This window comes from Solea senegalensis, linkage group LG19, assembly GCF_019176455.1.
Source record: "Solea senegalensis isolate Sse05_10M linkage group LG19, IFAPA_SoseM_1, whole genome shotgun sequence".
Lineage (NCBI taxonomy): Eukaryota > Metazoa > Chordata > Actinopteri > Pleuronectiformes > Soleidae > Solea > Solea senegalensis.
Window position 1 is genome coordinate 11187136 of NC_058038.1, and position 16013 is coordinate 11203148.

General features: G+C 42.4%; 1 protein-coding gene across 5 annotated transcripts; it reads left to right on the forward strand.

The window, feature by feature from the left end:
- The first annotated feature begins 333 nt into the window (after positions 1 to 333).
- On the forward strand, positions 334 to 15388 carry LOC122785193 (transcription factor MafG). 5 transcript variants are annotated; one of them, XM_044050888.1, is made up of 3 exons: positions 334 to 496; positions 10960 to 11032; positions 11130 to 15388. In XM_044050888.1, the coding sequence occupies exons 2-3, from the start codon at positions 10997 to 10999 to the stop codon at positions 11580 to 11582; spliced, it is 489 nt and encodes a 162-aa protein (XP_043906823.1). In that variant the 5' UTR covers positions 334 to 496; positions 10960 to 10996; the 3' UTR covers positions 11583 to 15388. The 5 variants fall into 5 exon arrangements, with proteins under 5 accessions (XP_043906823.1, XP_043906822.1, XP_043906825.1 ...); XM_044050887.1 differs by having other exon boundaries at positions 334 to 487; XM_044050890.1 differs by lacking the exon at positions 334 to 496 and adding an exon at positions 1062 to 1242.
- The last annotated feature ends 625 nt before the right edge of the window (positions 15389 to 16013 follow it).

The window sequence follows — 16013 nt, forward strand, 5'->3', positions numbered from 1 at the left end:
TTGAATATCCCTCACATCCCATCCCCTCCAGCTGAATATATATATAGTTCTATTTAAGTATATATATGGATATAGATATATATATATATTGCTTGAGTACGGTTATTTTATGTTTAATTTCTAAAATGCAAATAATTCCAGTAAAATTTTACACCCTGTCAGTTTTTACTCACATAGAGTAAATACCATGATGACTGTTTTCCTAGTGGGTATTTTACTTACTACACAGTTACAATGGGTAAAGTGTTTTGAGTGAAAATTTGTTTTTCTCTTGTGGGCAAAGAAGCGCCTTCATGAATGAAGTCACGTGGCCAAACACGGTGACGTCTGGCTTCGGTACAAGAGAAAGGAATCAACAAGGGAAGCACGAGCGGGCTCCTGTCAGTCACACGGACGACACTCTACTGCACCTTTTTTTATATTCGCTCGTCCGCTTGTCGTTGTAAGAAGAGGAGTCGGACGGTTTCAACTTCAAACAGCGTCATTTGTGAGTCAGGTGGGCCCGGAGACCAAACACTGTCGGGTGTTGTTATGCTGAGTGTGCATGCTGCTGACAAGCTGGCCGCGGTTAGCATCGTCGGTTAGCATACCTAGTATTGCCAAGGTGGCTGGGTTCATACCCAGCAATGCTTTTCAAAATAAGACAGTCCGCAGCACCGGTGTGGTGAGTGCGCTTTATTTTGAAAGTGTAACACCGGAAGCTCCTGTGTTGTTCGTGAAAGTTGACGTCTACGCTGCAGTGATGGCAGCTAATCTTTTGTACACACTCGTGAGCCGCGAAACAAAATGTGTCACTCACATTTTGGCTTCGACCCGTAGCGGTTACCGTATGTCTCGCGCCCGTGCGGCGGTTTTCCCGAATGAGGAATCGCCGTGTTGCCACATTTGTAGTAGGAAGCCTGAGCTGAGCTGAGCGGGGGGATTTCCTCGCTTGCTTGTTGTTTTGTAGGCGGGGAGTTGTTTGCCAGCGCTTTCGCGTGCAGCCGCGTCAGGGCTGGAGACAAGAGTCGCGGAATGTCAGGAGTGTGTAACTGTAAAGGGCTGCTTTTAGGCTGAAGGAACCTCGTGTGTGTCTGTGTATGTGTGTGTGTGTTTGTGTGTGCGCGTCCACGGTGCCACAGCGCTCCTCCGTGGTTTTGTCCACTCATGCGCTTCTTCCCGTTTAAACCTGCTGCTTCATCACCTCGTTGTGAAAAGGAGCGAGCGCGAGGAGCCGAGGCAGCGGTTTAGCGAGCACATCAGGTCGGTTGCAATGTAATGTTGTTTTGTGTCCAACATGAATGTGCTTTTTTTGCTTTTTCCTTTGGAGGTTCTGAACCGTGTTGTGCGGATTTAATAATTTGTATGTTTTATTATTATTCTTCCAAACCATCGTTTGGTGTTGAATTGTCTCACCTGAAGTGACAATCCATTAAACCGAAGGTTCACGTGCAAACAATGGCATCGTCAAAAACCAAACCCGTCGTCCTTGGCTTTGATCACACAATGAGTGTTATCCCATTGTCGGACCCCAAGCAACAAGCGGCGGCTTTTTTTTCTTTATCATGCTGAATCATCACAATGATGTATTTAGACGAATCTCTGAATCCACCCCCCTCCGAAATATGGCACCACCACCATACAAAGGTCTGCTCGCTAGATAGGGGGTCGATGATGTTTATCACCGTTGTGGAGGGAGATTGATGGAAACGGTGCTGATGCTGAGGAGGATCCAGTCCTGCACGTCAGTCATCGAGCCATGAGCATCAAGTGATGACCATCACGCGTTTATCAACAGTCTCGTCTACATTCATTCAGCCGACAATGTGCGTTTCACTGCTGCGCTGTCAACAAACGGGGTGTGAGGACATTCAGACTAAGTGCTTATAGGTGTCAGCTGCGATGTCAAATCTATTTGAAAAATGCATGATAAGCAATATATCATGCATGGCGTTGCCACCATAATGGATGCATGCAATGAGTTACAATTGGGTCATGTGTAAAGTATTTTTCTATGTCTGTGCAATGTTTACTTTAAAAACACCTTGTATTTATGATACTAATCAGCGTAGTACTGTATAGCCAACCAGGTTTATTAAGTAGCTCTCTAATAATACAATGAAAAGTGTCCTCTCTTTTATTTTGGGGGTGGCAGATGCTCTTGTTTCCCCTGATGAAATTTGCTGCCTATTAGTGTGCCCACTTATGGAGGGCAGGTAATGAATTACCCATGGAGAATCTCTGTGCAATCTGAAAAGTCACCTTGGAAACTGTTGAGCATATATAGGCAGGGCTTAACAGATAGAAGTTCCCCCATTCTTGCTCCGATTTTCAACTTATTTCATCATCTCTGTTCATGCGAGCAGGGCATTGAAGTGTGTTTAGCAGAGAGTCCAGGCCCTACATCAGAAGGCTTGGCTTTGCAATAAAGCGTAATGCCCATCTTGGCCTTTCTCTGCAGGTAACAAGAACAGATGAGGGTCCGTATAAGAGCCCAGTGGGGATGGCAGTGGTGTGAGGACGGAGGCAGGGGGTGCCGGAGATCAGCTCTGAGATTTATCACCCTGTTGCATTGTGGTAGCGGAGATAAAATAAGGCTGGATACCGCAGAGGTGAATCAAGCGCAGAACCCGTACCCAGTGGCGTTGCTCGGAAGCGGGCAGGTGGTGGAGGATGGAGGGAGGATATGTGAGGTTGATGAAACACGCAGGCAATACTTCCTTGTACAGTCTGGCCACCGACTCCTCTGTCTGGCCAACATGGCTGTACCTTGGGAGTCGTTACACCTATTCAGGACAATTAATAGCCTCAAGAAAGGAACACAAATGTGGGATTTGTAAACAAAAGTGCTGCTTAAGCTGCACGGGGAAATGAGAATGCCTGGAAGGAAGAGAGAAAAAGATCAATATAGTTTTTTTCCCCCCACGTTTTGCAACAGGGAGGGAATGTTGGTGATGAAACCTCTTGTAAGTGGAGTGCAGATTATGATTGCTTAGTGTTGCGATATTCCCGCTTTATCCAGACAGTGCGGCGAGTGTGTTTGATGATTTTCTGATTGAGTTAGACTTTACGTGTTCATTAAGGTCCTCTCTGTATGTGTGTGTAATTTGGATTAGCCGATATTGGACAGGAGAGGTGTGTGTGTGTTCAAATGTAGAGCTGTTCACTCATTGGGCGCAGTTTTTTTTTCTTGTAACCTACTTTTATCCCGGGTGATTTATGTGCAGGACACATCAGTTGGTTAAAGTGAAAGTAGAAAAAAGTGATCTACCCACATGTGAGTGATAAGTTGAGATGAAACTAGTGAGTCACACAGGGGGAAAAACTTGTCAGTTTCCTTGCACAAGATTAAATGATTGTCCAATGTCTTAAATGTCATGTGCTGAATAAGGTGTAAGACAGTGAGACCAGAATGTGTGTAACAACCCTCATCCAAGAGGGTTAAAGATCATTGAATACAGTTTAGGTTGACCAATGTGGTATTTTTTTATTCTTAGAAATCAGAGCAGCTTTATTATTATTGTTGTTTTAAACATATTTATTTTGGCTGATAATGTTTGACCTCTTCTCTTTTTTTCATCCAACAGATTAAAATACAACATTTTTAATGTGGCTTAACAGAAACATTAATTAATAAAACACTCCACCTCTTCAACCTACATTAAACATGAAATACATTTTAATTTTATTTATCCACTGATGTCAATTATTAGAAATGGCAATAATCAGCTCGATTAATTCGTTGACTTCTGGCTTACTCATCCAGATTCCCTTTAAGTACATTTCTTGAATTAATTCAAAATGCTGCTATATTATGTGCAGTAGGATCAGGCGTTGATTTGTCACAGTTTATTTCCTGTCACCTTTTCGGTCATGTCACTATCTTTTAACCAGCATTTTTGACAAAATTACACCCTAGTGATAAATATGTGGCGTTTATTTATGTATTTATACAACAGAACAGAATGACACTCCCTGCATGGGGATCAAGGTGACCACTGCGATGACGCAGGATTGTGTTTGTAATTTCTTCTGTTATTTTGGGTTTTACTTGAAGGAGGACTGGATCCAGTCACAGCACTGCAGTGACGAGTTGAGGCAGACTTCTTTAAATTCTTGGTACCGAGTTCATGATATTGATACTGCATTATTGATTCAGACTGAAGTGATTTAATTACATTTTTTTGGGCAACCATATTGAGTTTGAGGCTTCATCAAATATCCTATTGGCAGATGTCGTCTATCACTTGTCATAATTTGATCTGAATGGTGCCTGACAGTGTTATTAATAGAAATTAGCTTCAGATTCCTTCTTATTGTCTGGTGATGACTGCCGTCATGTGACTGTCTCATAACAGGGAGGAAAAATCCAACCATAAATTACTTTCCCCGCTTCTTTATTTGGTGATGCTGCTAATCTGTGTTTATTTTATAGCCTGGGGGTGTTTCACTTGAAGAGAATCCACCTCGAATCATAGCTGTGCAGTGGTGCTAATCGAAAACGTGAATTATTTTAATATTATTTGTGCTGGAATGTGCTGTATTGCGGCTTTTCTGTGTTGCAACATGCATTTGATGTAGAAAACCAGTCAGAGCAAATCTATGAGCTGAATATTTTGGCTTTCAATCCTTCCTACTGCTGCCTGTTCAATCACATCCTCCAGGAAGGTACTGTGGATGACCAGTGGAGTCTCTTTTCTTGTCCTACTGCTAATACCAGCAGAGCAGCTCGAAGAGTAAACAGCAGCCATCGAGCTCGGTAATGGATTCTGTAAACACTGAAATACTGGTTAATGCAAACCAGACCAACCCAAATCTCTTTAAATAAACCTCACACTATAAGTGAGTTCAGAAAATACAAAATCCCTTGAGGGCAGTGATTCATGTTTTCACTTTAAACCACTTGAACTAGATGCAAATTTCCGACATAAATGTGCCACATGCTGCTCTGCATAGTACAACCTACGAGATGCATGTGGGCTTTTTTTTTTTTTTCCAGGGCAAGCGTCTCCGACAGTGCATCATTTTACGGTGCCTATTTTTAAGTAGCGACAAATATTCGATGTTAGTAGTGTCTGTGAACATCTGTATAAACAAACTGGAAGAAAAAAAAATCTCTGCTATACATAACTACAACTTTAGCTTTTAATGTTCTGATATCATCACCCACACCAAACTTTTTAAATAATTAAGTACTAGAGAAGATGCATAATACTGCATCTTGTCGGATTGATGATACCTATTTAGCATTTTGCTGCTTCAAATCTGATGAAGACATTCAAATCTGTATCCGTCATTTTAACGTTCAGTGTGTAAATGGATATTAATACAACTAGATAAATAACACTTTCCCCTCACACACTAACAGCCTGAACAGCTAAAATTGTCTCAGGAAAAGAGTCTGCTAACGTCAACAAATCGCCAGCTTCCTAAATACAGTAATGCATCGTGCAATAAGCACGTATTGGATCACTGTCTCTGGCTTTTATTGTGCCAGTCAAAGCAAGCTGATAGGATTTACAAGAGTAACATGACATTGTGCAAGAGCAGTGGAACTTTAGTTACTTCATCTGTCAACATGATGCTGGTCAGCCACATCCAGACTCATGTATCCTTGTATCCCTTTTAGGATGCTGAGCAGTGTCTTTGAGAATAAGGGTGTTTCTGAATGTTACACGTACAACCTTTATGTAATGCCATCTTATTAGTTTATGGTCTTTCTTTTTCTTTTCAAAAAGACCAATAGAACTTTAATTAAATTGCTCAAATGAATGCACCAAATGAATTGTGTTACGTGTAACTTTTAGATTAGATACATGTAGGCTACCATAGCAACTGGCCCCAGTTTAGATGCCAAAGAACCTCAACTAACCTCAAGCACCCATGCAGTTATAGTTTGTGGGAAATGGGCACTATTGCGGTGTGTAATCGTAGAAGAATATTAAAAAACACATTTTATTTCATCGTTCTTAACATCTGTTTATGTATATATGTGTATATATATATGTGTGTGTGTGTGTGTGTATATATGTCTGTATGTATATATATATATGTATGTGTGTATATATATGTATATATATATATATATATATACATACATACATATATAAACATAAATATATATATACACAAATCTTCAGACCAGAGCAATAGCTAGATAAAGAGACGGTTGCTAACAAGTTTATTTGAAGAATTAGCCTGAGAAAAGTTGTGATACTATTGTGGTTACTTTCTATTTTAATATTGCCCTGAACCTGGTCAAATGTATTGGCTTAGTATTTCCCCTCTGCTTCAAGCATATCACATTTCCTGCTGAAGGCTGCTGAATGATCTCCCCTCTCTCCCTCTTTGTCACTCTTATTTCACGCTCTGAATACTTAGTAGTTAATAGCTTCCCTCCCCTCTTCCAATCGTACCTTTCTCTCTCTCTCTCTCTCTCTCTCTCTCTCTCTCTCTCTCTCTCTCTCTCTCTCTCCCTCCCCTCCCTCGCAGACGCGCATACACACGGTTGTCTCGATATACAAGTTTACACCAGTCTTCCAGTAACTCCTCCAGAGCTATCAGAGGAGTCTGATTTTTAATTTGCAGTTAAATGGCTCCCGACACATGGAGCTTGCTTGATAATTGACTTCACTCCGCTGAAGGGAGGAATGATTAGATCTGAATATCTAAGCGATCTTTTTAACTCTGAATTAGGAGGGAGGGAGTAAAAGTAGTAACTCTGATCAGGCATGAAGTGTTGAGAATAACTATTTATGTCATGCAGGGCAAACACGTGTGCCGGCTACATTAAGAATCTCAACCCTGAAGGAGGAAGTGGACAGGACAACAAATGACCACTGAGTATAAATAAATGAGCCAAAGCTTAATGAGACAGTGCTGACATTTTTCACATACATCTCACTATCTTTGTGGTCATCGTTGTTCTATTTCATGTGGAAAGTCCATGATAATGGGGTGAGAGGCTACAACTCTCATACATTATTGATTGGGGGAAACCGAATAGGCGATTGCGCTAACTTCACATCTTGCGCTCCTCTTTGGTGTTGTGTTAATCGCTAAAGATGTGCAGAGTTGAAAAGGTGGCGATCAAAACCCCTTCTGTGTCACCTAAGACCTAATTTATATCTTGGCCATAGCTTTGTAGATGTGCCGACCTTCTTTAGTCTGGTCATAGTAAGAGAATGGGATTTAAATTAGGGATAAATTCAAAATGAAGCAGTATTCTGTCTCTTCTCTTTTAGAGAGAGATGATGTATTGTTTGGTGTGAGATAATATGCAGCTGTTAGTTTCATACAAATGAATTGTTATTGTCGGATGTTGCCCGTGCTTTCCTGAAAAACAGTCTTTCATCAGCATGCACATCCACTGTCTACTTTTATTCTCTTCATTAGCAAGACGCCACTGCCAAGTGCCTGGGCGCTTTATTTCAAGAATTGATCATGACAAGTTAAATTTATATGTGCTTGTGTGGTTTTGGTAATCTGTCTGTGTGTGGATGCCTGTGCATGTGATCTGTTACGTGATATGCAATCCGCTGTCATGTCTCAGTAGAGCTTGCACCCCATTAGTCCTCCCCGGCCATGTTTAGTATTCAGTGAGCAGGCGCTGTCGTAATCTGGATTCGGAGGCAGGTTGCTTGGGTTTTTGTTTGCACTTATGGCCCTGATAATCTTGTTACACTGCTGTCAAGTGGAGCTGGCTTTCCCCTGCAGCCCCTCAGCCACCATGCTTGCCACCTTCAGTCGCAGATATCCAACCGCTTCTCCCCCCCCTCCGCTACCCCCACCAGCCTACCGCCATTTTAAGACAACCAATGATGGACGAGCCTTGGCTATATCCTTGAAGAATCACCTCCTGAGCATCTTTATTCAGCCTCCCACCCCCGTCCCTGTCTCCCACCCCCCACCTCAGGCAGGGAACGACAGTGATAAATATTCATCAGGGGATGCAGTGGGTGGATGCTGTAGCCTCAGTTCCCCCTCAACAAAGGGTCCCCTAGCTAATGGTGTCCATCCTTGGCAGCCTCCTGGAGAGATTCTGTAGGGGGGGATGAGATCATTAAAACATGCCATGGACTCGAGGTTGGACCTATCATGTCACATCAGCATTTGTCCCACCGGAGGTTTGGGGTTTTTTTTTTGCCCCCCCCCCCGAGTCTCAACCTAAGCCTACCCTACCTTCGTGAGTTGCCCTCCACAGATTTGGATGAAAACAGACTGCTTTTTGAAGGTTGGCTGGGTTGCTCTCATTGTGTAAGTTCAACTTCACAACTTCCTAATTGGCACCTTGGTTTTGGTCCTTGCTGAGATCAGTGTTATTTTTTTTTTTTCATCCTAACCTGTTCTTCTCAAGCTCCTCTAAATGTGTCGAGCGTGCATTTCTCACAAGGCTGTTTGTTCTCTCCCCCTCTTTCTTTTCACCCTCTCTCTTTCTCTGTCCGTCTATCCCACCATACCCTCCTTCCCTTTCTCTGGGTGACCACACTCAGCATTTTCTATTTCCTGTGGGTGTGATGTCTCTCCCACACAAGCAATCAGCACTGATTTGTCAGCATTCTTCCAGGCAATTCATAAAAATTCAGCAAGCTCTTACAAAAGACGTCTGTGTCGCCACGCCTGCTCCCTATGCCTTCACTGCCCCTTTACTCCAGGCTGCTGCCCTGTCTGCTAGATACACACACACACACACACAGAAGAAATAACAAAGAAAACAGCAAGATATTTTTGTCTACCGTGCTTGATTGTGATTGTAAAGAGGGCGATCCTGTGTAATCAAATCAGTGGAGTAAGTCTAAAATTTCAACGTCACTTTTTTTGTGGGTAAATTATAGGTGTGTTCCTTGCTGTGCCTCTCCGTGTTTATGTGCAAGCATGCCCCTTTGTTTCTGTGAGGTATGACATGCCTAGTAGTGGAAGGGAGCAGCTGTGCATTGGACCTTGTCTGTGTTGTGCTGCCATGCCTTGTCATTGGTAGCCGTCTGCTGGCAGCAGCCTGTGCTGGAGGGCTGCAACCTGGACACAGTCCTTCCCATAGTGTCGTATGGTGAGCTTTCAGTGCACTGAGACATGCCTGTGTCACCCCTACACAGCTGTGTGACACAATGCGACTCCTCAACCTGACAGCGTCCCGTCTCCCAGATTGCAACTGGTTCCTGAACAATGTTGAGCTGCTGAGAGAAAATGATAGGTTCGGTATGAAATTTGGAAGATGTAGCCTTTTTTTCCCCCCACTCTCGTCCCAGTAGCTATTAGTGGAGCACTTTCCTGTCTATTTGTCCATTATCTGTGCATCATCAGGCAGACCATTATCCCATTATGTTTTGCATCTGTGGTCCAAATGCTTACTGGAAATGAGTCACCACAAAGGCCAGTGAAAGGTAGGTGTTACTATCAGCCAGCTATTCATAGCCATCCCAACAGAGATGAACAGTATCACATTTAAAAAGTCCTCTGCAGATCATGAGAGGCTTTTTTTTTTTTTTCTCCAAATGGGCATCGGCAGAACAGAGAAACGCTGGCATTTTAATGCCTAGCCAGAGGACGCTTTTGAAGTGGAATCATCAAGAAACCAAGTCACAATCTGACCTCATGTTATGTCCCCAGTCTGTGTAATAGTGTCGTATTCAGGTCATTTTTAACAAGCGCCTGTCTCTGCCTGTTTGGCTCAGGTGACCGGGTCCACCTGTAGCACACTTTTGTTGCCATGGAAATATTCTGGCCATCTTGGTGTACTGCAGAGCTATGGCTCACATTCTTCTCTTCTTCTCTCACTGAGCATCTGTGCACAGTTTTCACATGCACATGGTGAGTGGCTTATCGGACGTCTGGGCAACACGCGCGTGCACACGGAGAGGAGTTCCTTTTTTGAGGTTTCTTTTGTTTTCTCTTTTGATGCTCAAAAGTTGTAAGACGGCACATGCGTTTGTTTGTGTGGTCAGCACAAACACACCGATGGGCTGCGTAAATCAGCTTACCGAGGCAATGTGCTGGTTGGGCTGACTGTGGTTGGTGCCTGTGTGGCTGACACAGCATTTACTGTGTGTACTGTAACGCATCCAGGGCCACGAGTGTGTGTGTGTGTGTGTGTGTGTGTGTGTGTGTCTTTGTGTGCACGCGCTTATCTGGTGACAGAGCTCACATGATGAAAGCTGCCCAACTTTCTGTCTGTCTTAACACCAGTGGGTTAGATTTCTCTCCAGTCAAGCTCCTCTCGATGTTCCCTCAGCACTGAGTTGACAGAATAAAGTGCAGTGCAGTGCTTTTATTCTGGAAGATAGTCTAGACTCTGCAGTGGTTTCAGCATATCCCCCTTTTTCATTGATTTATTGTTTATAGTATCACGCTGGCCAAATCTAGACAGGTGTGACCGTCTAGACAGAGCAGTGCAGTAGAGGAAACCCTGCCCTGCTTCTCTATATGAATGTATTTTAGGTCATGATGTATGTGCTACAGAAAAGTCAGTCCCCAGTTGTTTTCCAGTTCATTCATGTCCTCTGCTATTTGTGAACGGCTGCATTGAGTAGAAGTGGCTTTCTTGGAGTTTAGCTTGCCAATAAATTATCGGGAACTGCTTGCTGTCCGACAAAAATGTCATCGTCCTAATGACTCACCGCGCGGCTGTTTGAATTCAGTGCATGATTCAAGCGAGACACATATAAAGCACTTCTCATTGGATTGTATGGCCTGATTTTGCTCACACTCACTTATGGTGTTGGGGGAAATGCGTACCACCGAGTTATTTGTCCGGAGTGGCAGTAATAGTCCAGGTACCAACAGACATGGCATCAATTACGAGGAAGTCTGAAAAGTCCTTGACCCCCTTTTGTGCAAGGACGTAGTCGAGCTGTAGTTTCTTAGCCCAGAAATAAATCAGTTTGTGTTTCAAAGACATTTCCTTCCCTCAAGCATTTTTAGTGGTCGTGATTCATTCTAACAGTGTTTTTTCTGTTTTTGTTTGTTTGTTTATTTAACCGACAGACCAACCAGCAATACAGGTGGACACGGCTTTCGTGGCATGACTACCACAAACAAGGGAAACAAGGCCTTGAAGGTAAACAGTTTGCACAAATACAAACCTACATTATGAGTGTGAGTGATTTCATTTATGAATGATGAAAACAACCAACACTAACAACCCCCTCCCACAGGTGAAGCGGGAGCCGGGGGAAAATGGCACCAGCCTTACTGACGACGAGCTGGTCACCATGTCGGTGCGGGAGCTGAACCAGCATCTACGAGGGCTAACCAAGGAGGAAATCCTGCAGCTGAAGCAGCGGCGACGTACCCTGAAAAACCGGGGCTATGCCGCCAGCTGTCGGGTAAAGCGCGTCACCCAGAAAGAGGAGCTGGAGAAGCAGAAGGCTCTGCTGCAGCAGGAAGTGGACAAGCTGGCCACAGAGAACGCTAGCATGAAGGTGGAGCTGGACGCTCTGCGGTCAAAGTACGAGGCCCTCCAGAGCTTTGCCAGAACTGTGGCCCGCAACCCCGTCACCTCAGCCAGGGGACCAATGGCCTCTGTCATAGGACCGCTCATCCCTGGTAAAGTAGCTGCAACCAGTGTCATCACCATCGTCAAATCTAAAACGGAGGCTAGGTCGTAGTAGCAGAGGGGGGTCGGCAGAAAGAAGATTGTCAAGATTAAATGGGTCAGTGCATTCTAACGTGGCCCAGGATTAACCTGTGTACGTTCTCCGTTTTATCGATTGGCACCAACACTTTTTTACGCATCCGCTTTTTTAAGTACCACTCAGCAATCTACGCCTCGTTTTTTTGCTGATGGATGAAACCATCAAATCAGACTATCACTGTTGGTTATTTATTGGCAATGCTAAATTTAAAAATGTGTCTAGAAATGTTCAAGAAGGCAATATCAAAGTCCGAATTGTATTCGCTTGTTGATTTTAAATGATGACTGGTATGTGACGTGCTGGTTCCCGTTTTAAGAATTGTAATCTGAATGCAGTAGAAACAATAGAAAGAGCCAGCACATGTCTGATTCAAATCCTCTTGGCTTGTTATTATGCACTGACTCAAATTAGGATGAACACAACAAGTGGCCACAGACACACGTGTCTGTGTGTGTGTGGACGCTACAGTTGTCTTCAAAAACAGCGTGACTAACCCAGTAGTCGTAAAAATTAATCATTATGTGTGGTTTTGTTGTCGTCTGTCAAGAATATAAGCGTGAAATAATGCTCCCAGATTTAGCATTCATTTCTGTTTATGCATCTGTGACAGGCTTTAATGAACTTGTCATTATCAATATGACTGGTAGATGCAATAATATATGTATGCACTGAAAATACAGAGAGGTCTTGCATATTTATGGTTAAGTGGAAACGTTAAAAATGATCAGCCGTTCTTAATGATGTTTCAGAGCTGAGTGCCATTCCAATGTGTGACAAGATTCTTCTACAGTATCAGAAAATCTGAATGTTATTACAGAGATATCCTCATGTTTTGTGGGGCGACGGTGAAATCCACAAACGTTTTGAAACATACTTTCTGCTCATAGATGAAATACGTTGTTGTTTTGTTTTGAAAAGTTATACGGTATATTGAAATTTTTTGTAATTACTTGTCGACAGGGCCCTCAGATATTTCCAAAAAAAAAGAAAAAAAAAATCTTTACACAAGCTTTACTGTTTGAATTGTTAAGGTGTAGAAACTTTGTCTAATGTTGGGTTCTTGGTTTTTATTACTAGGTAGATTACCTTCCATTGTTTATAGAAATACAGAAAAGAAAAATGAAAAAAAAAAAAATTACCTGTGACATCTTTTTTGCAATTGTACCGAAAGTGGCTTACTATTGAAGTCTGATAGCTTTTTCTAGTGACTAGGCGCGTACTGTGGGGTAGCGCGTGATGTGATGTGTAAGTGACAAGTTGGCAGTGTCGTTCACTGTATAGATGTCAATGCTGTGCTATTTAAAACAAATACAAAATCTGTAGAGCTAAACTAGGTGGTGTAAACAAGGTCAGTTGTCTTTGTGCGTATTGGCATCTGTGATATCCTCTGCTTCCTCTGTGTTCGTTACAAATCATATTGTCATGAAGAGTTTACCACATTGAACCGCGTGAGACAGAATTGGGGCGAATCGGCATTAGTCGACATTAATTCTAAAGGCTTTTACCAGAAAAATGAATAATGGTTGCACCTGGTGCTGGATGCCCTCTAAACACATCCTCCGCAACCTGAAAGCAAATGACTCCATTAATGGGCAGATTTAATTGTTGTATTCACTTCAGCTGCTTAATAGGTGTGAACTGGAAAGATGAACGTCTCAAATTTACCTTTCTACAGACTAAACAAAATGTGAAGTTTGCCATTTTATAGTAGATGTGTGTGTTTGTTTTTTTCCCCCCTTCATATATAGATGAGAATCCTTGCAATGGCTGAAGATTATAACAAAAAAAAATAGAGAAATTAATAGACAACCACCACCACATTGAGCAGCATCTCTTTGTAAATGTACCCACTGGTCTTCAGGTTGTTGAGGGTTTGTATGCACTAAGCTCGGGCTTGTTTTGCTCAGGACAAAACAGGTCACTCTGAAAAATGAACAAAAACCAATCGAGACGAGAAGTGGAGATGGCAGCTCTGTTCATATCTTTTCCCCTCCTCCGTTTCTTTCCTTTTTTCCTTTCTAATAAGCATGTCATAAAAGGGCTTCAACCCCGTTCCGCGGAAAAGAGAGAGACACAGTACGAACACGTAGAATTACAATCAACAAGAAGCCGCCAGCAGCGCTCCTTCTGTGCCAAGTGTCGCATCACTCTCCGGGTCCTTCTAAAAGGAAATCTTAACACTGAAGCAGTTTTTACACCTCAAGGTGAAAGTAGTTGTGTAATGACATTAACAGAATGCACTTCATCCACATCTCACTCCTGCTGGACAGAATGTCTTACAGTGTCGGCGAGGTGTTAATCTACTCTCAAAAAAAAAAAAGAAAGAAAAAAAAATCACCTTCACAGAAACACCACGCCGGAGACGCGGGCGCCGGTTCTACTGTCCGTGTGCAAGTGTGCTATCCTCATTTTGTCAACACGCTTCGCTGTCCACATTGACTGGTTAACTGTGGGAAAAATAATGTATCTGACTTCTTGACATAGCCCAGTATTGATGTTGGCGTCTTTATTGCTGTGGCTGTCCCGTGGAGTGAATCTTTTTTCGTGTCAAGTGTCTTTAAGGTGTTGGGGGAGTGGCGAATGTCGACGGCGCTCTCTCTTACTCACACATACAGGTGTATAGTATGTAGCTTACAGTAGGTATTAATCACCATTGTGAAAAGTGACCCTTAATATGCAACTCAGTGGAAAGGTGTGTAAGAGTAATCAATATTGTCAAAGTGACTATGGTCTGTTATTTAATAAACCTAGCTGTTTTTTTTTTGTTTACGTGAAATGTTTTGTTTTGCATATTTGGCCCTTGTTTATCATAGCGAACATGTTAAAACTGTAATTTTTTTTTACGTTTAAGGAATCACAGGGAAAGTTGCACTTGACCTATACTGTATAAAATGAGCCTGGGCGTGAATTGGACTTTTGATCTGACTGAAATCCGTTGCTATTAATATACAGTTTGTTAGGTTTTGTTGCACTGAGTGAAACTGATGCTACAGTAGATTCTGTCACAAGGGCCACTTGCAATATTTGTTTTCCTTTTTCATATGCTGTGTGTGTGTGTGTGGGTGTGTGGGTGCGCGCGTGTGTGTATATTTGCGTGACTGAGGTTCCTCTGCTGCTACACCAGTCATTAATGCTTGTTGTAAAAGTCCCTCACAGCGTTTCTGTTGTTATTCAATGTTGACTGTGTATTTTTGGAAATGATCTCAACACTGTAATTTTGTTCTGCAGATATATGTTTTAATTGGTTATGGCTTCTTTATTTTTTTTTCCTTTTATTTATTTCTGTGTTTTTTTTAACTGTCCAGGAGGATAAATAACAGCACTTGTATGGCAGTTGACTTTAATAGCTCTCAAGACATTACCCCTCCACCTCTGTATTATTATGCTTTGTGAACAGTTGACTGTGCAGGTTTTTCCCCCTTAACTCCCTGGAGTGGGTCTGTGTTTCAAAGGTATAAAAAAAGGAACAAAATATGACTAAAGCGAGTAATACAAAGTTAATAATCTGTTTTTGTTATTTTTCTGTATGGGTTGTAATAAAAAAATATTGCAGTACTTTGTATCAAAACAAACAATAGTTAATTGTAACTATTTATAAATTAAATTATTGTACTTTTTTGCAATCTGTAGATAAGTACTATGTATTCATATATACAGTAACAACTGTGGATTTAAACGTGATTCTCCAAGGTGTCTAAGTTATTGATGTATATATTGTATGTTTGTTGATACAGCTTACTTTATTTTCTATAAGACCAATAAAATGTTTTGAAAAAGGACTGATCAGCACCACGACTCTGTTTTTGATTACTTTTAAACACTGTTGAAATATTTTTTATTTTTTTTGTCACATACTGTGCTGTCATTGACCCAGTTCGATACTTGTAAAAATAAACTGGCGGGGAAGGACTTTTGCCATCCAGGGTGGGTTTTAGAAGACAGCGATCATTTAGATGGCACAATTTCTTTTTCTGCAATCCAAAAAAAGCTGCTGGGCGACCCACTTTGGCTAACCTCGGTGGACGTATTTTTGGCCCGACACAAGTAAAACATTAGAGTCATGAAGGATGTCTAGGTGTGCTTGTCCTAGATTAGGAGGAGTAGTGAGTTAGTCATCTCTGCTCCCTATGGGGCTCCTAAACCCCCTCTGTCTCAGTGCGCCTCATCAAACATCAGCCGCCTCAGCAGAGCCTCAACCCCAGCACATTGGAAACACATCTCATGAGAGACCACGCAGAGACAAAGAGACAGATGGCTGAAGATGAGCTACATTTTTACAACTCCATCCTGCAGGGCAAGTGTAAACCCCAGTGCCTCGCCGCCTTTCCTGCAGCATGGTATTGTTCCTCACTCTTTGTCACGTGGAGGAGGCTCCTACAGGTCCTGTGTGACCTGTGCCTTAAC

Excerpts from the sequence above, each read along its gene's own strand:
- LOC122785193 (XM_044050885.1), top strand. The coding sequence starts at position 8,189 with ATGAAAACAGACTGCTTTTTGAAGGTTGGCTGGGTTGCTCTCATTGT. Across the intron at positions 8,236-10,959 it reads GGCTGGGTTGCTCTCATTGT|ACCAACCAGCAATACAGGTG; the intron begins GTAAGTTCAACT and ends TTTAACCGACAG. Across the intron at positions 11,033-11,129 it reads AGGGAAACAAGGCCTTGAAG|GTGAAGCGGGAGCCGGGGGA; the intron begins GTAAACAGTTTG and ends CCCCTCCCACAG.